General features: G+C 43.8%; 1 protein-coding gene across 3 annotated transcripts in view; it reads left to right on the top strand.

Annotated features, from left to right (window-relative positions):
- Window positions 1-850: 850 nt before the first annotated feature.
- Window positions 851-22,794, top strand: part of LOC118402155 (extended synaptotagmin-2-like) — a 54,870-nt gene continuing 32,926 nt past the window's right edge. Inside the window, exons 1-7 of one of the 3 annotated variants that reach the window (XM_035800130.2) lie at window positions 851-1,010; window positions 1,315-1,747; window positions 15,616-15,657; window positions 17,214-17,348; window positions 17,725-17,801; window positions 17,894-17,966; window positions 18,827-18,916. In XM_035800130.2, coding sequence (XP_035656023.1) covers window positions 1,322-1,747; window positions 15,616-15,657; window positions 17,214-17,348; window positions 17,725-17,801; window positions 17,894-17,966; window positions 18,827-18,916 — 843 coding nt within the window. In that variant the 5' untranslated portion in view covers window positions 851-1,010; window positions 1,315-1,321. Of the gene's footprint in view, window positions 1,224-1,314; window positions 1,748-15,615; window positions 15,658-17,213; window positions 17,349-17,724; window positions 17,802-17,893; window positions 17,967-18,826; window positions 18,917-22,794 lie in introns of all 3 variants that reach the window. The other 2 variants (XM_035800131.2, XM_035800132.2) reach the window with 2 other exon arrangements.

Below are 22,794 nucleotides of genomic sequence, written 5' to 3'. Positions count from 1 at the left end.
ATCTTTTTTGCTGTTGTTGCAGTTTTAAAGCTAATATCCTGCAATTCTACACATTTTTTCATGAGGCAGAGAGAAAACCTTTTAACGTTTTAAATCTTCAATTACAGTGCATTTATGTATTCAGACCATTTGCTATGTAACTCTAAATTGTGCTCAGGGGCAACTTGTTTCCATTGCTCATCCTTGATTGCAGTCCACCTGTGGTAAATTCAATTGATTGGACATGATTTGGAAAGGCACAGGGGTCTGAATACTTTCCGAATGCACTGTGTGTGTGTGTGTGTGTGTGTGTGTGTGTGTGTGTGTGTGTGTGTGTGTGTGTGTGTGTGTGTGTGTGTGTGTGTGTGTGTGTGTGTGTGTGTGTGTGTGTGTGTGTGTGTGTGTGTGTGTGTGTGTGTGTGTGTGTGTGTGCGTGTGTGTGTATATATATATATATAATTGGTGGAGTACTGTGGATACCAATATCTCTGGTAGCCTCGCAGGCCCATCTTGCCCAGAGTTAAGAACATAAATTGTAGATTCATAATATTACATTGTATTATATTACAACACAAAATTGTTTAATCTGTTTGCAATATTCATTAATATCTGACCGCAAACCTCCTGCAGTAAACCTCATCGGACCCCCTTTGAGAACCCCTGTGATAGATGACATGTACAATAAATAAACAGTAAAAAAAAAAACACTGATATAAGACTATTTTTGTTGTTGTTGATTTATTAGACTATTCGATCAATATTTATGGTTTAAAGTTCACGTATCCACGAGATGGCGCTTGGGAATCCCTTTTCAAAAATCCCTCCCTGAGTTTGACAATGATAATGTCCTGTTAGAAAAATGAGAAAGGGGCTGAGCCAGAGGGCTGAACCATGATCCTGTCTTGTGTGCGTGTAGAGGCGAAACATTCTGAAGCGGGATCTGGTGAAGTGTTACGTTGGAAGGACGTCATGCAGTGTACGGGACTGGTACATCCAATTTAAATAATTACGGATGTCGAATTGGGAAACGGGTGAGGAAAGATATCTGTAATATAACCGAAAACGAAAAACGAAAGTGTGCTGTCATTTTGGTTCATTTGCGGCTCATTGGCCACTGAGCAGGTTGACAGGTCGACCAACTCAGGTGAGCCCTTTGCTCCGAACTATGATTCAATCAATCGAAATCTTTCCTCGGCCGCTGTGGTCGCAACATTTTGACAGTGGTAACATTGCAACGTTTCACAGTGTGTTTGTATTACATTGTAGAAGATACGTTGTGTTTGTAAGTGTGAAATGTTTGTCTGTCGCTTATTCTCTTCTCTCCATTCTGTGTAGAGTGGAAATGAGAAGAGCGGTGGCGGCAAAGAGTGGAGCTCAAGGAAAGGAGCCTGGAAAGACAACTTCCACAGGGCCAACAACGGCCAGGGAAAATGGACCGAGTTTACCAACAACACCGATATCTCCAGTCAGCCCCACGACACCATTAATAGCCCCGGTGGATCTGAAAGATGAGCCACAGTCTCCCGTCACAGATGCCACTCAGATGTTGATAAAATGTGCCAAGTCCTTCATCGTTATTTTTCCCATTTATGTGTTGGGATATTTTGATTTCAGTTTCAGTTGGGTTTTAGTAGGGCTGACCATCTTTTTCTGGTGGAGAAGACATCAAGGCCACAAAAACAACAGACTGACCCGTTCCCTGGCATTCTTGGAGCATGAAGATAAAACTGTCAAACAAAGTTTGGCGACCTCTGAGTTGCCACCATGGGTAAGAATGACATTATTTTGTTTTATTGTGTTGAACATTTTAACACTTCTAACACGCCTAACTTAGTTGTAACATATGATGAGGGTTATGCATGTTATTTTCCCCACAGCTCAACTGTAATCAGTTGCACAGTATTTTTTAGTGTTGACAGGATAAGGTCATACAAAGGTTCTGGGGGTGTCATCGGGCAATGTAACCTATAATTTTGTTCGGTAATGAGCCAATTTGAAAGTTGTGAAAATGGTGGTGTTTGATGCAAGAAACCACTATACAAAATAGAATGCATTATTATTATTCCCATACCATTATTACAGAAAATCGGACAAATTATGCTACACTTTGTCTATTGGCTATTTAGGCCTGAATAAACTCTCAAAATACACCACTGCCCCTTTAAGACAAAAAAAGCTGATTACCTGACTTGCTTTTCAAAGATGTCTAGAAATGTACACGTTTTGTGCTCTTGTAGGAAGCAATCACTACCCTATTGCTGACTACAAATGATCTATAACTGGGCTAATAACTCACTTAACTAGTAAAGGATATTAACAAAATGTGCACATGTGGCTACATGCAGCTTTCGCTTTGATCTCAAAATAAGCAGGTCTACTCAAGTCCACAGCTGTAAACACAGTCCATTTCAGAGTAAATGGCACAGATCCATATATGGCTATGGTCTATTTGCATATAGGCCCACTGCAGCTCTTTTTAAATGTATTTTATTTATTTCACCTTTATTTAACCAGGTAGGCAAGTTGAGAACAAGTTGTCATTTACAATTGCGACCTGGCCAAGATAAAGCAAAGCAGTTCGACACATACAACAACACAGAGTTACACATGGAGTAAAACAAACATACAGTCAATAATACAGAACAAAAATAAGTCTATATACAACGTCAGCAAGTGAGGAGAGATAAGGGAGGTAGGCAACAAAAAAAAGGCCACGGTGGCAAAGTAAATACAATTTAGCAAGTAAAACACTGGAATGGTAGATTTGCAGTGGAAGAATGCGCAAAGCTGAAATAAAAATAATGGCGTGCAAAGGAGCAAAATAAATACATACAGTAGGGGGAGAGGTAGTTGTTTAGGCTAAATTATAGATGGGCTATGTACAGGTGCAGTAATCTGTGAGCTGCTCTGACAGCTGGTGCTTAAAGCTAGTGAGGGAGATGAGTGTTTCCAGTCTCAGAGATTTTTGTAGTTCGTTCCAGTCATTGGCAGCAGGGAACTGGAAGGAGAGGCGGCCAACGGAAGAATTGGTTTTGGGGGTGACCAGAGAGATATACCTGCTGTAGCGCGTGCTACAGGTCCGTGCTGCTATGGTGACTAGCGAGCTGAGATAAGTGGGGACTTTACCTAGCAGCTTCTTGTAGATGACCTGGAGCCAGTGGGTTTGGCGACGAGTATGAAGCGAGGGCCAGCCAACGAGAGCGTACAGGTCGCAGTGGTGGATAGTATATCGGGCTTTGGTGACAAAACGGATGGCACTGTGATAGACTGCATCCAATTTATTGAGTATGGTATTGGAGGCTATTTTGTAAATGACATCGCCAAAGTCGAGGATCGGTAGGATGGTCAGTTTTACAAGGGTATGTTTGGCAGCATGAGTGAAGGATGCTTTGTGGCGAAATAGGAAGACAATTCTAGATTTAACTTTGGGTTGGAGATGTTTGATGTGAGCCTGGAAGGAGAGTTTACAGTCTAACCAGACACCTAGGTATTTGTAGTTGTCCACATATTCTAAGTCAGAGCCGTCAAGAGTAGTGATGCTAGTCGAGCGGGCGGGTGCGGGCAGCGAACGGTTGAAAAGCATGCATTTAGTTTTACTAGCGTTTAAAAGAGCAGTTGGAGGCCACTGAAAAAGTGTTGCATGGTTTGTTAACACAGTGATTGTTTAAGCCATACGGGTCTGTGAAGAGGAAGGGCTGAGTCTTGCTTCTCAATGCAATAGAATCCTACTCCAATGTGTTCTGCCTACAACAAAATCTCTTGCATATTTCATTTTGTTATGTTGCATTAAAAGTGGTTAATATTTTGTTGTTTCGATCAACAGTAAACGGAAACGTTGATGGTGATAACTAACAGGGGAAAATCCAGACAGTTGAGTGAAGTTCAATCTCGTGGTTATCTCCTTGGGCTGATATTTCTTCTGCGCAGCAGTCCTGGTGCTACCGCACTGATGCAGTTTAGAGGGAACATTGATCATCAGTCACCACCAGTCTAAGCTCACCTAACGCAAACTACTGCTTATCACTGAGGACTGGTAAAGTCCATTAAGGAGACAAGTGCCCAGTAACCAATGGTATTATTTTAGGCCCAGCTCTGTTGACATGATGTAATGATGACTGGAGACCGAGGTTACGTCCCAAATGGCAACCTATTGCCTATGTATTGCGCTACTTTTGATCAGAGCACTATGGGCCCTGGTCAAAAGTGGTGCACTATATAGGGAGGTAATGCGCCATTTGGAACGCATCCCAGAGTATCTCTCCATTACATGATTTACGACTTCACACAGGCTCACAACAAATTAAGACCTAATCCTTGGTCTTTGGGTGAGGGCTTTCGATTATTCTGTTTGGGTGTGATGTACTCGCCCTTTCGGCTGCAGGGGCCGAGGCTGTTGGGTCTGTTGTTTACTAGATGGCCATCTATGTCTTTCCAATTTTCACTTTTCTATTTCTACCCTGAATGCTTGTTGTGGACAGACCTGAGGTTTCCTCCTTGAGATAGTGTTTTGGTGGAGGGTGTAGTCCTGTCACAGGTCTACATACTTGGCTGTTACGCTGTTGGGTGCAGTCTGTTGAGTTTTGTGTAGGGCTGTCAAACAATTAACATAATTAAGATGCACGTAACATGACTAGCTAGCTAAAGAATGTTGTTAGTTATCAAACCAGAAAATAGCAGCTTGAGAGTATTTTAAAACGGCCTGCGACATGCGCATGAATCTGCAGCAGAACCCCCCAGTAATATTGGGCACAACTTTACATGATTTGGGCTATAGTCACATGGTCATTGACTGTTAACTGGGTTCCGTGTTGTGTTCTGCACTTAAAAGGGTCTCGTGTGGAGAAACACGTTCGCTTAAAAGGATGAAGAAATGGAGACCTGATGAATGGCGGCAAAAAAATGAACGCGATCAAAATGTCACGTGTTTAACGCGTTAACTTAGACAGCCCTAGTTTTGTGACGTAATATAAATTGTATTTTTGTGACATGAGATAAATAGCCTTAATTCAGAGTGAGAGTGTCGAGCAGTATGATTTATTGGGCTGTGAGTGTAACATCTTAATAGAGGTCGACCGATTATGATTTTTCAACGCCGATACCAATTATTGGAGGACCAAAAAAAGCCGATACCAATTAATCGGACGGTTTTTATTTTTTATTTATTTGTAATAATGACAATTACAACAAAACTGAATGAACACTTATTTTAACTTAATATAATACATCAATATAATCAATTTAGCCTCAAATAAATAATGAAATATGTTCAATTTGGTTTAAATAATGTAAAAACAAAGTGTTGGAGAAGAAAGTAAAAGTGCAATATGTGCCATGTAAAAAAAAAAGCTAACATTTAAGTTCCTTGCTCAGAACATGAGGACATATGAAAGCTGGTGGTTCCCTTTTAACATGAGTCTCCAATATTCCCAGGTAAGAAGTTTTAGGTTGTAGTTATTATAGGAATTATAGGACTATTTCTCTCTATACCATTTGTATTTCATATACCTTTGACTATTGGATGTTCTTATAGGCACTTTAGTATTGCCAGTGTAACAGTATAGCTTCCGTCCCCCTCCTCGCCCCTACCTGGGCTCGAACCAGGAACACATCGACAACAGCCACCCTCGAAGCATCGTTACCCATCGCTCCACAAAAGCCGTGGCCCTTGCAGAGCAAGGGGAACAACTACTCCCAAGTTTCAGAGCGAGTGATGTCACTGATTGAAATGCTATTAGCACGCACCCTGCTAACTAGCGAGCCATTTCACATCAGTTATACCAGCCTAATCTCGGGAGTTGATAGGCTTGAATTCATAAACAGCTCAATGCTTGAAGCATTGTGAAGAGCTGCTGGCAAAACGCATGAAAGTGCTGTTTGAATGAATCCGTTTGAGCCTGCTGCTGCCTACCATCGCTCAGTCACACTGCTCAATCAAATCATAGACTTAATTATAACATAATAACACACAGAAATACAAGCCTTTGGTCATTAATATGGTTGAATTTGGAAACTATAATTTCGAAAACAAAACGTTTATTTCAGTAAAATACAGAACCGTTCCGCATTTTATCTAACGGGTGGCATCCCTATGTCTAAATATTGCTGTTACATTGTACAACCTTCAATGTTATGTCATAATTATGTACAATTCTGGCAAATTAATTACTGTCTTTGTTAGGAATAAATGGACTTGACACAGTTCGCAACGAGCCAGGCGTCCCAAACTGCTGCATATACCCTGACTGCTTGCACAGAACGCAAGAGAAGTGATACAATTTCCCTAATTATAAGAAATTCATATTAACTAAATATTCAGGTTTAAAAATAAATCCTTGTGTATTGATTTTAAAGAAAGGCATTGATATTTATGGTTAGGTTTGGTGCAACGACAGGGCTAAATCATCACCCGTTTGGTGAAGTAGGCTGTGATTCGATGAGAAATGAACAGGCACCGCTTCGATTATATGCAACGCAGGACATGCTAGATAAACTAGTAATATCATCAACCATGTGTAGTTAACTAGTGATTATGTGAAGATTGATTGTTTTTTTATAAATTTAATGGTAGCTCGCAACTTACCTTGGCTTCTTGCTGCCCTCGTGTAACAGGTAGTCAGCCTGCCACGCAGGTGGTTAGAGTGTTGGACTTGTAACCGGAAGGTTGCAAAAATTAATCCCTGAGCTGACAAGTTAAATCTGTCATTCTGCCCTTGAACAAGGCAGTTAACCCACCGTTCCTAGGCCTTCATTGAAAATAAGAATGTGTTCTTAACTGAATCGCCTAGTTAAATTGCCGATTGTTATAACTTGAAATCGGCCCTAATTAATCGGCCATTCCGATTAATCGGTTGACCTCTACATCTTAACTTTTCTTACTCAGACTTCAGCTGAAGATCATGGGGAGAGTTGTTAATGTATCTCGGAGGGATCAGGGAAGGGAAAAGTCCATTCACCTGATGAGAGGTAGTTGTCTGAACATTGTGACTGATTATCATTGTTCTTGGTTGGGATATAGTTGATCCCACTTGTCATTCTTAGGGTGGATTTACATTCGATCTTACTAGACTTATTTTACCATCTCTCTTCAACCTCAGATTTGCAACTTTTCTGTTTACACTAGCCTTGGATGTGGTGTAGCCCAAGCCACATTCCTGCTTCATGTGTGAGTGCAGCTATTAGCATACCGTAAATACTAGGGCCGTGACTATCAGTATTGCGATACTCATTAGTATCGTGGCAAGGAAACAAAACATGAAGCGTAGTTAACTTCTTTAGTAAAACAGTCCTAATGTTGGAAACAAACATCCGTTTGTTGTCTTCCAGAGTCACATTTATTTATTTTCCAAACTATAGCACACACTATTTTACATACAGTAGGTTTTTAAAGGTTTCCTTCATGTTTTAATTTTTGCCTTTGAAAAATGATTGTGATACTGCTATCTTCACAGCCCTAGTAAACACCATGGAATATAGACAAACAAATAAGGATAGCAATTCAAACTATACAGGAGCTTCTCATCTAAACCATATTGCATATAGTGTTGCACACTTGATTAATGCAATGATTCACAAATGTGTGGATATTTTAAAAGCCTTTCATTTTCAATTTGGCTAACAGAGCAACAATGGTGTCTACTGGTATTAAGTTCATTATTGCATGAAGTGGGAGAGCCGTTGTCTTTGCACTATCACTCAGGGGGGTGTAGGTGGTATCGACGTCTACCTCCGCAGGCAGTGTCGGAGACATCTCTTAAAGAGATTTGTGTCTAGATCCGTCTCTTTAAAATACACAGGTGTCTCTACTGGACCTAGTTTGTGTTGTCAACAGGGGGGGAAAGTAGATTAGGTATGGGCCTAATCAAATAATTACATATATAATCTCGATTAATTCAATAGGATCTAGTCATAAAGATTTGTCATTAACTTTTATGTTTTATTGTGGCATAAACACAACCAGTCGTGATGTTTTCATCTGATTTGTCAATCACTTCAAAGGGCTCCTGTACTAGGCTACCCGTGTACTAGGCTACCCGTGTACTAGGCTACCCGTGTACTAGGCTACCCGTGTACTAGGCTACCCGTGTACTAGGCTACCCGTGTACTAGGCTACCCGTGTACTAGGCTACCCGTGTACTAGGCTACCCGTGTACTAGGCTACCCGTGTACTAGGCTACCCGTGTACTAGGCTACCCGTGTACTAGGCTACCCGTGTACTAGGCTACCCGTGTACTAGGCTACCCGTGTACTAGGCTACCCGTGTACTAGGCTACCCGTGTACTAGGCTACCCGTGTACTAGGCTACCCGTGCACGTTCATCCACTCAAAACATATTACCAGCCTCCGATCAGTGGTGAAAGGGTAGACATATTTTACAGCAAAAAGTGTAATCGCATTTTGGCGATTGTCTTTAGGCCAGAAGTGATGTGTCCACTGCTGTCTATACACGCATCTCGGTGTCAGCCACTCATCTCTGCCTTGGCAAAATGGCAGTGTTCTCGTCGAACTACATCGCATTTTGGAGCGTAGGCTATACCACCTGTTTAGGTCCATTCGCAAATGTTTCATGCCTCTGACATGCGGTAATGATTCATAGCGGTGACATTTTGTTTTCATTGTTGTGATGGGCTCATGTTTTACCGGTACGGCGTACCGCCACTATTTATTTTGCCGGGACACCTCACTTTCACCCCTGGTCGGCGAAGCAGTGTAGAGTAAGGATGCCCTTATTTGTATGGGTACCCACTTAATGAGCCAGCTAGATCAATGCTGCTACTCAACATGTTTGTTTCCCAACTTCAAACAACAGTTCACTTTCCCCACATCACTGTGCTTGACAGTAGCTCAACAGCCCTCATGGAGAGACTATGTAGGTCTATACTGGCCCCTATACCTATTCGGTCCTGCTGTGTCAGAGCAGCTCTGAAGCTCCTGGGGATGGGCTGATTTCCATTAGGCTACGAGGGAGGGAGGAGAATACTGCTAAATTCTAGAAGACCGAGCTTCCTTCCGGTAATATATCGTCAGCGGAAGACCAACATGAATGCTGTTGGGATATCCCATCATTCTGACACTGTAGGGTGTGCAATAAAAAAAACACATGTTTTGGACAATGGGTAAAATTGCGTGTTAATTTGTGTTAGCTAGTCGTGTAAGAAACCAATAGTCCATACCTCATGTCTCCATCATAATCCGTTCGAAACTTCTTGGAGTTTTTACCCTTGTAGGATGGTCAGAATTAGGGCGACTAAATGTAAATCAATGGAGGCAAGAGAAAAAGTGGTCAAAAATCAGGAATGTATTTCGTCAGCGAGGCTGGATGCTGTGAGAGTTAAGGCTACCTGACAGGCTGACCGTTGAACTTGTCATCTTTCTTGTCAAATCAGGAGGACATAATACAATACAGAGGTAAGATGGATTTCGATTTTGAGATATGACATGTAGAATTGCTTTCTTCAGGTATTTATATGCCTTATAATAGGTCCTTATTGTAGATCTGACAGGTTGACATTTCACTCTGACAGGTGGACAAGTCAGGGCAAGTACAGGCAGCTTTGGTTAAGTAGCCAGTACAGAACAATCAATTCCACACACCACTTGTCTTGGTTACTGTCAGAAACCTGCCCCTGTGTCTGACATTGAGAAAATCAGAAGTAAGCAGCAAGCACTCTGTCAGGAGGAGTGGCATTGATTGTGAGGTGATCCACAATACAATAGTTTGAGCTTTATTTGAAAGAAATGCAGCAGGCCTTGCCCTCGTCTAGACTAGGACTGTATCCCAAATGGTACCCTATTCCCTAAATAGTGCACTACTTTTGGCCAGAGTCCTATAGGCCCTGTTCACTACAAAGGGAATTGGGTGCCATTTGCGACACAGCCAGACTAGGTCTCAGCAAATATGCCTGGAATCAGGCTTGAAACAGTGTGGGCTGCAACTCAACCTGTTGAGCCAGTAATGTCTCATAGTGGATGGACAGTTTTTTTGTTTTCCTTTTTTACAGAAATGCACACTTACCAATAACTAGGCCTATTTCCTATATTTAAGGTGGCTTGCTATCTATATAGATGTCATGCCCGCATCTCTCTGATTCAGAGGGGTTGGGTTAAATGCTGAAGACACATTTTCAGTTGAATACATTCAGTTATACAACTGACTAGGTATCCCCTTTTTCATAGTCTATTCCTCTGAGCCAATATAAGCCTCCCTCTCTCTCTGTGTTTTGCACTTGCCAATGGTGTGTCATCATGGTGTGTCAAAAAATAGTTTGTTGAACAGAGAGCCTTGATTATTTCAAATGTGCAGACCCTGTGCTGTTGTTTATGACTGCCACTACCTTCACAGAGTCTCATGGGAGCGATGAGTGTTGAACACACAGCCTTGTGCTGTCGAGTTTTGCCTCTGACTACAGGGAGAGGAGAATAGGCTTTGTTTGACTTTTGTTCAAACCTACAGTCATGGGATCAAAGTAATGTACTGCTGTTGCATATGACCCTAATCACATCCACACACAGTCTCTTGTAGGACTGACAGGTCTCAGTGACCTGGAGAAGGAAAGACAGTCCAGTCATCATCACAGTGATATGACTGACACATTTATGGGGGATCTAAGGACAACACACACAACCATGCAGGAGCTTTTACAAGGTGAATTTCCTCGTTATTATACCATGTGTACCACCACCCTGAGACACAATATATTTCCTGTGTTGCCTGTATAGTACAGAGCCGGTAGTAGTATAGAGCCGGATCCTGCTCTAGTTACTCTCGTGCATGTTTCCCCTATATACATTAAGCAGAGGTGCACCGCTTCCTAGTGGATGACCTGCTCATGGCATGGCAGATACTGTAGCTCATGTGCCACAAAGGACTGTGAAGGTCTGTGATTTGATACTCCCCACAATGGCTCTCTCTGGTTCCTGTGGTGATTTATCTGTCCCTCTCCACCCTACCATAAAGGCTGAAATATATGTGGGAACAACTGTCTTGTCATATAGTATGTCCTGTCCAGCAACATTTACCTCCCACCATTGATATAAACTCAGCAACAAAAAAAAAGAAACGGCCTGTTTTCAGGACCCTGTCTCTCAAAGATAATTAGTAAAAATCCAAATAACTTCACAGATCTTCATAGGAAAGGGTTTAAACACTGTTTCCCATGCTTGTTCAACACCTGCAACACAGGATCGATACATCTGAACATCACACCTGCGGGACAGGTACAGGATGGCAACAACAACTGCCTGAGTTACACCAGGAACGCACAATCCCTCCATCAGTGCTCAGACTGTCCGCAATAGGCTGAGAGAGGCTGGACTGAGGGCTTGTAGGCCTGTTGTAGGCCAGACATTACCGGCAACAACGTTGCCTATGGGCACAAATCCACTGTCGCTGGACCAGACAGGACTGGCAAAAAAGTGCTCTTCACTGACAGGTCGTAGTTTTGTCTCACCAGGCGTGATGGTCGGATTTGCGTTTATTGTCGAAGGAATGAGCGTTACACCGAGGCCTGTACTCTAGAGGTGGAGGGTCTGTCATGGTCTGAGGCGGTGCGTCACAGCATCATCAGACAGCTTGTTGTCATTGCAGGCAATCTCAACGCTGTGCGTTACAGGGAAGACATCCTCCTCCCTCCTGACGTGACCCTCCAACATGGCAATGCCAACAGCCATACTGCTCGTTCTGTGCGGGATTTCCTGCACGACAGGAACGTCAGTGTTCTGCCATTGTCAGCGAAGAGCCCGGATCTCAATCCCATTGAGCACGTCTGGGACCTGTTAGATTGGAGGGTAAGGGCTAGGGCCATTTCCCCCAGAAATGTCTGGGAACTTGCAGGTGCCTTGGTGAAAGAGTGGGGTAGCATCTCACAACAAGAACTGGCAAATCTGGTGCAGTCTATGAGGAGGAGATGCACTGCAGTACTTAATGCAGCTGGTGGCCACACCAGATACTGACTGTTACTTTTGATTTTGACCCCTCCCTTTGTTCAGGGACACATTATTCAATTTCTGTAAGTCACATGTCTGTGGAACTTGTTCAGTTTATGTCTCAGTTGTTGAATCTTGTTATGTTCACAAACATATGTTAAGTTTGCTGAAAATAAACACAGTTGATAGTAAGAGGACGTTTCTTTTTTTGCTGAGTTTATTGCTTTCTGACTACTGACCTGACTACTTTCCACAGTAGCAGAAAGGGCTAAACCTGCAACCTCTGGTTGAGTTGGAAGTTGGAGCTGTCGCTTTTGACCCGCTGCTCTGTAATGCCTCAGACACAGTTACTGCTACTGACTTTTGACCTAGTAAGCAAACAGAAGATCTGAGTGTGATAGTTTCATGGCACTAGGACCTTTTTTCTTTTTTTTACTGTAATAATACTGACATCTGTCACAAATGCACTATTCTGAAGACACTAGTCACGTCCTAACCAACAAAATGTAAATAGCTGGTGAGCGCAAGACGACCAGTGTAATTCCATGTCTAGGCCTATACAGTATTATACAATTGAATTTTTTGTTATTATAGTGTTTCTCTCTCTTCATAGATAATCCCACAGAACACAAATCTCGTAAATTGTTCCTGTGACTGTATGTGTCCACTGATAGCACTTTAGCGTGTGTATGTGTGTGTGCTACCCAAGAGGAAATGCCTGCGTTAGAGGCAAGAGAGGGGGTATCCTGGCGAGGTTAAGGTGAAGGGAGAACCAGCCACCTCTTCCCTCCATTCTACTGGCCAATATACAGTCACTTGATAATGATAGATGACCTCTGATCACAGGTTTGCTTTTCTGAAGCATTGCTCACGGACAAGATACCCCCCCCCCCCATGGCTGTCCAACTGTCTCAACAACAACTGGTGTGCTGACTCGAGCGCGGTGGAAGTATCAACTCATTGATCACAGTCTTGGAATACCTAATGGTCAAATGCCGACCCTTCTACCTCCCAAGGGAGTTTTCAGCTGTTATCGTCATTGTTTTATATATACCACCTTAGTATAAGAAAAACAACAATCTGGCACTTGTGCTGACATTACTTCCAGAGGCAGTTTGGAACTTGGTAGTGAGTGTTGCAACCGAGAACAGACGATTTCTACGTGCTACGTGCGTCAGCACACGGCGGTCCCGTTCTGTGAGCTTGTCTCGTCTGCCACTTCGGGGCTGAACCGTTATTTCTCCTAGACATTTCCACTTCACAATAACGCACTTACAGTTGATTGGGGCAGCTTAAGCAGGGCATAAATTTGACGAACTGACTTGTTGGAAAGGTGGCATCCTATGATGTTGCAACCGAGAACAGACGATTTCTACGTGCGTCAGCACACGGCGGTCCCGTTCTGTGAGCTTGTCTCGTCTGCCACTTCGGGGCTGAACCGTTATTTCTCCTAGACATTTCCACTTCACAATAACGCACTTACAGTTGATTGGGGCAGCTTAAGCAGGGCATAAATTTGATGAACTGACTTGTTGGAAAGGTGGCATCCTATGATGTTGCAACATTGAAAGTCACTGAGCTCTTCAGTAAGGCTGTCAGAAACGGGTGTGGCTGAAATAGCCAAATCCACTAATTTGAAGGCGTGTCTACATACATTTGGTGATTTACTATATCTACCTCTATCACTCCAGTATCCCTACATATAGTAAATATGGTACTGGAACTGACCCTGTATATAGTATGTTTGCTTACTTGATCATGTTCATCTTGTTTTTGTCCTGTCTTGTTATTGTTAGTACAACATTGATATTGATTACTGCATTGCTGGCTTTAGAGCTTGCAAGAAAGGCCTTTCACTATGCATGTGACATTAAAACTATATAGGGATTAGGGTGCCATTTGGGGCGTATTCCCTCACGACTCTCCCATGAGCTGTCATAAGGTGAGATGACCACAATGCTCCACCTCACATGAGATAGGCCCTCTACATTGGCTTATATTTACATACTGTACTAAGATACGCCATAACACCATGAACTATAAGCCTATCGCCATACAGACAAATGACAATAAGGCTTGAAGGAGCTTTCTAAATAACCCACGTTTTATTTTATTATTAAACAATTTTATTCATGATCCTCTGTGTGTTTTCCGTGGCACCAAAAACAAGAGTTCCCCCTTCAATGGGCACTCTGAGTCTGTTGGTTGGAAACCAGACTGTCCACCAGACTTGACAAGTTCAGTCAAACCAGGAAATGACTTCTCCTGTGAGGAATTACAACAAACTTTTGCTTTTATTTTCCACTGTGGGATCTCTCACTCTCAAGGCAGGCTGAAATATGCTGCTAGTCAAACTCTTGTTTGTCTACTACAGACCCTAAAAAGGAGAGCTACATCCTGATAATGTGTCATTGAAGGGGGAACTTTATCTGGGAAATGAATCGGTTGTCTTCGGTTGTGACAAGGAAATCAAATCTGATTGTACAATATAATGCAGACTCATGCCTGGCTATTTGGGATTGAGTTCCATGGTATTACAGTCAAATAGCATCCCTATGCATTGGAACTGCTCCGGGGTGAGGTTTCCCCTATGTAGTAAAGATCTAGGATCAGCTTCTCCTCCCCCAATCCCAACCTTCACCAGTTGGCGTTTTCCATGTAACTTACCCAGGATCAGTGTTTATAGAGCAATATTGATAGAGCAATACTACTTTAACACTCCACCACTACTTTGACAGAGTTCCTTTCATCATTGAACTGATCTAATCTGTATTTGAGTACATCCCAATTACCCTGCTCAGTGCCTATAGAATTGAGTTACTCTCTCTGTCTCAATATGAGCCCAGGATTGCTCTCTGAACAGTCAAGCTTGTGTATGAGGCGTGACTGTTGCGCGTTCCAAGTGGCACCCGATTCCCTATATAGTGCACTACTTTAAAAGCGGTGCGCTATGTAGTGAATAGGGTGCCATTTGGGATGCTGCCGGCCTGCAGAAGCTCTGTCTGTGCAACTGCATGTCTGTCATATTCGACTCCCTGCCTCAGCAATCTCAAAGTGGCTTGGTGCTGCTGTTCTCACGCTGTCAGCCTTAGACAGCAATACTGCAGCATTGTCTCTGAATGCACAGAATCAGCACTTCCTTCCTCTCTAAGCTTTACATTTGGTGCTTTTAAACCACACCGTCGTCATCATTTTCATCTTCTCCTTCCTCATCATTCCTAGACAGCCACAGATATCAAAGCTCTATAATAAGAGGATTTAATGTTGAGGGACTGTTCTGGAGAAGAAGTGGGATTGCTGTTTTGTATCGGTTCTGTGTGTGTGGACTGTTGATAGAACTGCAGATGCCAGGGAGTCCTCATTGTTTGGAGTGTTCTGTGTACTGTAACAGTGTCTGGTTTGTCTTGAACAGATATAGGGAGATGACAATAGATCTTGGCCTGGATAGCTGCATAAAACACTACTTAACAAAAGGGATGTGCTGTGTGTATGTGTTAGTGTATTAGTAGAATACCAGCATCATACAACAGACACTACAGTATCCTGTCAAACGTGTCAGTTGGGTCACTGTCTATTGGTTTACTGAAAGTCTGTAATCATTTCACACACGTTTTTCACTAACTACAAATGAGACATGACATGTTGCATCTACCCAACTGTATCTCTGATCAGACAGGAATATGAACTGATCAATGTTATTCTCTTTCATTCCAGGTTCATTATCCAGACGTGGAGAGGGTGGAATGGCTCAACAAGGTACTGAACATCTTCACTGCAGTGTCCTACAGTATACTGACCAGACCTGGATTCAAATTCTATTGGAGATCTTTCAAATACTTTGAGTGTTTGCTCTAGCCTGCCTAACAGATGGGTGGGTTTTGCAGTTTTGGGTCTATCCTATTGGTCTTTCAACCCAGGCAAACTCAATCAAGAACAGATGATAAAGTATTTAAAATAATATTTGAACCCAGGTCTGATACCAACTTCCCCTGCTGCAGCACTTCCCCTGCTGCAGTACTTCCCCTGCTGCAGGCGTGCTGGGAGGCAGGCAGGGCGGGGAGGTGGGCTGAGAGGCAGGGAGGTGGGCTGAGAGGCGGGGAGGTGGGCTGAGAGGCGGGGAGGTGGGCTGAGAGGCGGGAAGCTGGCTGAGAGGCGGGGAGGCTGGCGAGCGAGCACTTAAGGCTGGGAAGCGAGCAGGCAGGCAGGGCTGGGAGGCGGACGGGCTCGGGAGTGACAGGCAGGCAGGCAGGGCTGGGAGGCGGGCGGGCTGGGGAGCGGACAGGCAGGCTCGGGAGCAGGTGGGCTAGGGACTAGGCAGGCAGTGCTGGGGAGCGGACGGGCAGGGCTGGGAGGCAGGCAGGCTGGGGAGCAGGCAGGCAGGCAGGGCTGGGAGGCGGGCGGGCGGGCTGGGGAGTGGGCAGGCAGGCTCGGGAGCAGGTGGGCTAGGGACTAGGCAGGCAGGTCTGGGAGGCAGGCAGGCTGGGGAGCAGGCAGGCAGGGCTGGGAGGCAGGCGGGCTAGGGACTAGGCGGGCTAGTGACTAGGCAGGCAGGGCTGGGGTGCGGGCAGGCAGGCAGGCAGGCTGGGGGGGACGGGCGGGCTGGGAGGCTGGCAGGTAGCAGCCTGATATAAATCGTCCCGTATCTGGAGCTCTGCTAACCCAGCTACAGTACCAGCCTCCTTGGAGACCCTTCTCACTTCCAGAACTCACTGGAGAGGGAGGTGTTACTGTGACAAACAGACGTCTAGGGATTTAGTCCATGTTTCTAAGATGCAGTAGATAATAAAAAGAGCAACATTTTGTTTTCTTGACCTCTATTGGTTATTCAACAGTGTTAGAAGCTGTTGTTTTTATGGTAGACTCAAAATGTGGTAAGGAACATCACTAAAACAAAGACGAGCCAATAAACTGTAGCAGGGCCACACCCAAACAAAGACGAGCCAATAAACTGTAGCAGGGCCACACCCAAACAAAGACGAGCCAATAAACTGTAGCAGGGCCACACCCAAACAAAGACGAGCCAATAAACTGTAGCAGGGCCACACCCAAAACAAAGAAAATGCGGCAGTTGAGATAATGGTAGGCAATTATGAGGCCATTTCCTACCTGTTAGCTATGACGCAGTAATGCTCCTAATTTTCCTTTTGAGGATTAAAGTTTTTATCTTCAATTGAACAGTTTAATATTTAGTCCTATTAAATAAAACCATACAGAGAACAGGGCCGTTACCTGTGTGGTGTGTCGGACAGACATTGAGCTTTGAGAATATGACCCGTCTAACCCCGAGTCTTCCTCGTTGTCTCCCTCCCCAGACAGTGAAACAGATGTGGCCGTACATCTGTCAGTTTGTTGACAAGCTGTTCAGAGAGACCATCGAGCCGGCTGTGAAGGGGGCTAACGCTCACCTCAGCTCCTTCTGCTTCACCAAGATCGACATGGGGGACAAGGTGAGACTGAGGCATTTAGATACATGTATGTTTGTGATGAGTTCTGGGGTCAATGTTACTGTTGGTTAGGTTCCCACTGTAATGTCAAGCCGTATGGAAAGCGTTCTATATCCTGTTATATAGGTGTTTGGTCTGTGTAATATAGTTAATAGGTGTTTACAGTCATTAGCCATATATCAACAATGTCCAGTTATGTTTCCTGCATGTACATTTTCATATTTGTTAACCTTGACGTGTGGTTGGACCAGCGCAGTTAGAAGGTTTTCCCTTGTTTGAGCACACAGAGGCACTTGTCAACCTTGTCATCCCATCATCTCTCTCTCTCGCTCTCTCTCTCTCTCTCTCTCTCTCGCTCCCTCGCTCTCTCTCTCTGCAGCCACTAAGGGTGAACGGGGTCAAAGTGTACACTGAGAATGTGGACAAACGACAGATTATCATGGACCTGGAGATTAGGTATAGTCACATGCACTGTGGTTCAATTTGAAGAGGTTTCTGATTTGAAGTAATTGTGCATCATAACACATTGGTTTTGTTTATCTTTTCAGCTTTATTGGAAATACAGAGATTGATGTTGACATCAAGAAATACTACTGCAGAGCTGGTATAAAAAGTATACAGGTAGTCATGATTTTAATATCATACACATGAATACACTACATACTATTCTGAAATGTGACTTTCTCCCGCTATTGAAGAGTTGATATACCAGACCTGAGTTTGGAGACTAACCGTTAGCCACCGCCATATTTGGCTATGCATTATGTAAACTGCAGTTTTTCTCTCCACACAATATGTTGACACGTATAGATAAGGATGAAAGGTGATTATACAATATTGGCAGAGGTTGCCCTTGCAAACCACCAGCATATTTGCTGTTCCGAGATCAGAGAGAGACGGTTATATTCAGAGTAGCCTACAGTAAAGATTGCAAACCCGTTGTCTATGGCTAGATTAAAGACTGTCATCTCAGGTGGTCTATGCGTCCACTCTGATAGGCTGTTTAGGTATCAGTCCGGATTTCAGACTGTTTTGTTGGCTCCTAATAGGTTGCTGGCTTTTCACTGTAATCATTTGTGAACGTGAGAACAAGTCCACATAGAGTATGGTTATCGAAAATGTCCTCTTAAATTAGAGTGATCACTTATTTAAATATAAAGGTCAAATATTTCCATTGCATGTTAATGGATGACTTTGTGTTTAATTGCAACCACATTTGGAGCTCTGGACAGTGTGGCAACATTTCTGAGAAGAGTCATTTCAGTCCTGGTGGATAACTAATGGAATCGGTGTAAAGCTGGTCAGACTTTTCCTTGAAAAGGAGGTGATATTTTCACAACAAGGCCCATTACCTATACAGACAGTGATAGTGAAGCTGTGGATAATAAGAATTGCTTATCATACCACTGTTACATATGTTGTAAGACTGATACCCCGTGCTCTGCTTCTGAAAAGCCACTGATTTGGCCTGTTTTCTGCAGCTTCAAGGTGTCTTGAGGGTCGTCATGGAGCCCTTGCTCGGAGACATGCCATTGATCGGAGCCCTAGCTGTCTTTTTCCTGAAGAAGCCTGTAAGTACTGGCAGCCATTTTGACTAATTCTACAACTCTTGTAGTGGTTTTAAACCTCTGAGGACGGAGTGGTCTGCAGACAACTGGATGTGAAGGACATTTTGTTGATCTCCAGTTTCAGAAAGCCCAAGTCTAATTATAATTGGTCTGCATCCCAAATGAATACCAATTCCCTATATGGTGCACACCTTTTGATGGGCTCTGGTCAAAGTAGTGCACTATGTAGGGAATAGGGTGCCATTTGGGACGCAATCTTAGTCCATCCCCTGCTCCTTGACTACTGTCTTCATGTGTGTCAGCATCTGCTATAGATTGAGGGTTTGATAGGGGATCCCTGAGGAGAATGAGACATGCCATCAAAAGGACAAGAAGGGCACTGTAACTACTTCCTTTTGGATTTATTTTCTTCAGTCATCACAACTGAAGTGATAATAGGTACAATAGCTTGGATATATTTCCTAGCTAGTCAATAATACTCTGGCCTTATTTTCACCAGACTCAGTTTCAGGTGACGTTGATTACCAGTAGCCACTCGCCATTTGTCTCTGTGGTCGATACATGCTCTAATTTTAGTGGTGTGACGTTATGGGACTGAATTAGCATTGCTGTGTTTATCCGTAAGATATGGGTCTTATCGCCTCGGTGTCGGGGTGGGGAGAGCAAATGAGCTTTATTTGGAGTCTCCTCTGTGCTGTTATGCAGTCGAGGCGGCGTCTCTCACATTGGGTAGGATTTCTGCTTACTCCTCATATTGATTTACCTCTACGACGAACTATGCTGCTTATCGCCTGTTATTACTCATTAAAGGTCTATGGTAAATCAGCTGGACATCCAATCTATAGCATCTCATACAACAACCCTCCCCTCTTGGCCGAAGACATATTAACCCCTAAAGCAACTCAAATCAGTTAGTGTTGGACCGGTGCTGTGAGCAGATCGTTCCAGGGCAGCTGAGATGAATAATTTCTCGCCAGTTAAACTCGATAATCGTCACACAGAACCAACCTTTACAGTCCAGTCCTGATTACAATAGCATGCCACATGTATTTTCCTAGCCGGTCTAGAACTACGCTCATTGTAGAACGTAATCCTAACCACTTTTAGTATCAGTTGTGATGCAATGACGCAGCGTTAAAACAATGGAGTTAGTAGAGACATTGCAGCAGAGACGAGGAGCTGCCGTTAGCCCTACAAACACAGAACACAGAGATTGGCCAGAGGGCTGACACAGATCCCCAGTACAGTATCTGCCAGTGCTATTTTCTCCCTGATCTGGTCCGAGGCATTGGTCTAAGTCCTGGGATGAAGACTGGGCTGTAGTGAAGTCCTTAAGAGCGACAAACAGCCGTCTGTCTAAGCCTTATTTTAACCTCTGGAGCTCTGCTATCTCTCTTGAACTGGACTCTTTTTAGCCTGGTCCCACATCTGTCTCTTCTGTCTTGACAGATCTGGGACCAGGCTAGACTTCTATAGAGCACATGGTGCCTATACGCGTTCACCTCTGACCTGTAGTGCAGTCATAGAGACTTTTAAAAGAATAAGTGAAAGGTCTACCCCTCTAACCAGTCTATCATTTCCATTGGATTTACCGCCCCCTTGAAGACGTTATTACCTGTAAAGCGCTGGTCCTTCATAATCCTCCTGCCCCTCTTACCCTGACAGACAGTCTATCTATCCCCTAAGTTGTGTTGTTTGGTCTCAAAGCTACCGTCAGTGAGGTATCTGACACCCTTTAGGACTGGCTGGTAACCTGTGCCCGACTGAGCTAGGGGCGAGGGAGGTGGAAATGTGAGTGGCGCTGCTGAGGCTGCGTAGTGGAGCCACTGTGTGTTTGAATGTAGAGCAGTGCAGCCAGCCAGGATAAAAGGCCTCCCCAGGACTGTTTGATGCTGCAGCATTCTCCTGCTATGCGGTCATAACCAAAGAGGAAACCACCTTTTCTTTCCACTGACTAACAGAGGGCATTTGTTTAACCCAACGTCATTACATTGAGACCCTTGTCATGTGCTCTTCATCTATAAACAGCGATGATTGTTATTGTTTAAAAATATGAACCGTGGATATAATCAATGCATTTTACTGGTAGGTTGCTGTCTAAAGTCATGGCTTAGTTCGCAGGGCTATGGCGATAGCAGCGTCACTTTTTTTCAAGGCAAAAATGAAAACACGAAGCAGACAAACTCTTTGGTCCTTTAAAAACCTGTTGTAATATCAAATATTGTGTGCCATTGCTTGGGAAATAAATAAATATCACTCTAGATTAGAACATAATGATGTTTGTTTCCAACATTAGGGCGGTTTTCCTGAATAAGTTAAATCCACTTTGTGAAGGCTAAGTGGGTGCATGCCGCCCGCCGTCCTGCCTCGCCAGATAAAAGCCAGACAGCTGTTCGGACTGCTCTGCAGCCTGCCTGCCAGTCAACCAGTCGCTGCTCTTTATGGTTCCTTCCAAAATGGCACTCTATTCCCTATGTAGTGCAGTAATTGTCCAGGGCCCATAGGACTCAGATCATAAGTAGTGTACTATGTAGGGATTGGGGAACAGGGTTTCATTTGGGATGCAGCTATGTCTTCTTTGTATCCCCACTGCAGTCAGAACATGGGAGCAGGCTGTGAAACATATCTGTGTCGACATCAGGAGAGACAGGAAAATCATCAGAAACGCCCAGCCCAGGCCTTAGACAAGTGTTGAAAGCGTCATCATCACCTGATCACTGTCAGCCGTTCCTTCTTGTGTCCTGTATTCTGTTATGCATTTTGGGTAAGGCATCACGTGTCACTCCTTGCTTGACAATACATTAAAATCCAGGTGAGAATTGGATTAGGTGAGAAATGTACTCATTCTGTTGCCAGAATTCAGAAGTTCCTAATTTTGCTGGAATGTGTTATAGTTGAATAAGAAAAATGAAGGAACACTGTCATGATCACAGCATGTTGTTTACCTTGTAGGCCTTTAGGTCATTAGAGCTGTTCGTTATGGGAAAGAATACTGCTGTGCCGTGGTCAGAATCCTGTCAAAGCTTGTGCCTGCAGCACTGAGAGGAGTCGACATAGAGCATTCTCTGTTGCTTTTGGGGAGTGGCACACAGGCAGTGTTCTATGATTCAGTGGGCAGAACTTCTGGCTTGGGTACTGGAACAGAGAAAGACATGGCTTGCATCCCAAATGGCACCCTATTAACTAACCCATGTAGTGCACAAAAGTAATGCACTATATAGGAAAGGGTGGAATTTGATATGCACCCATGGCTCTTTCACCATACTGGTCAGACTAACCCAGTAGCATAGCTAGCCAGGTCACAAGGCTGTGTTCCCCTAGAGACTGTCACAACACAGCATTCTCAGAAAGCTTGATTCCTTCATCTACGACCCTGGAACACAGTCTAGGCCTACGTTCATTCCTGAGCCTACTAAATGTTTGGTGTTGTTCTAAGTCGTTTTGCAGTCGTGCAGTATTGTGAAGCTACAGTGCTGCACACATGCTGGCATTGTCCTGAAAACTTTGAGCTGGCGTTAAAGTATTTGTTTGGAATCCAATCCACACTAAGGATGCGTCCCAAATGGCACTTTATTCCCTGGTCAAAAGCCCTGGTTAAAAGTAATGCAAAGTACTGCATGGGGAATAGGGTGCCCAATCCAGTCTCATAGCAAAACACATTATATGTTACTTTTCGTTAGGCCTACTATTTGTAATAGCGGTTGTACAATATAATACAGTATCCTACGTCTTGGTCGCATTTGACCCGTTTAGTATGATATACTGTAATACGTTAGACTACTTCAGTATGATATGCTACATCCAACTGCTCGAGTATGATATGCTGCGTTAGGTTAGGGGTTAGGGTTAGGAGTAAGGTCGAAGGGTTAAGGTTAGGGTTT

Source organism: Oncorhynchus keta, chromosome 23 (assembly GCF_023373465.1).
Source record: "Oncorhynchus keta strain PuntledgeMale-10-30-2019 chromosome 23, Oket_V2, whole genome shotgun sequence".
Lineage (NCBI taxonomy): Eukaryota > Metazoa > Chordata > Actinopteri > Salmoniformes > Salmonidae > Oncorhynchus > Oncorhynchus keta.
The sequence above is the reverse complement of the archived record's forward strand: the minus strand, read 5'-3'. Positions and strand labels throughout refer to the sequence as shown.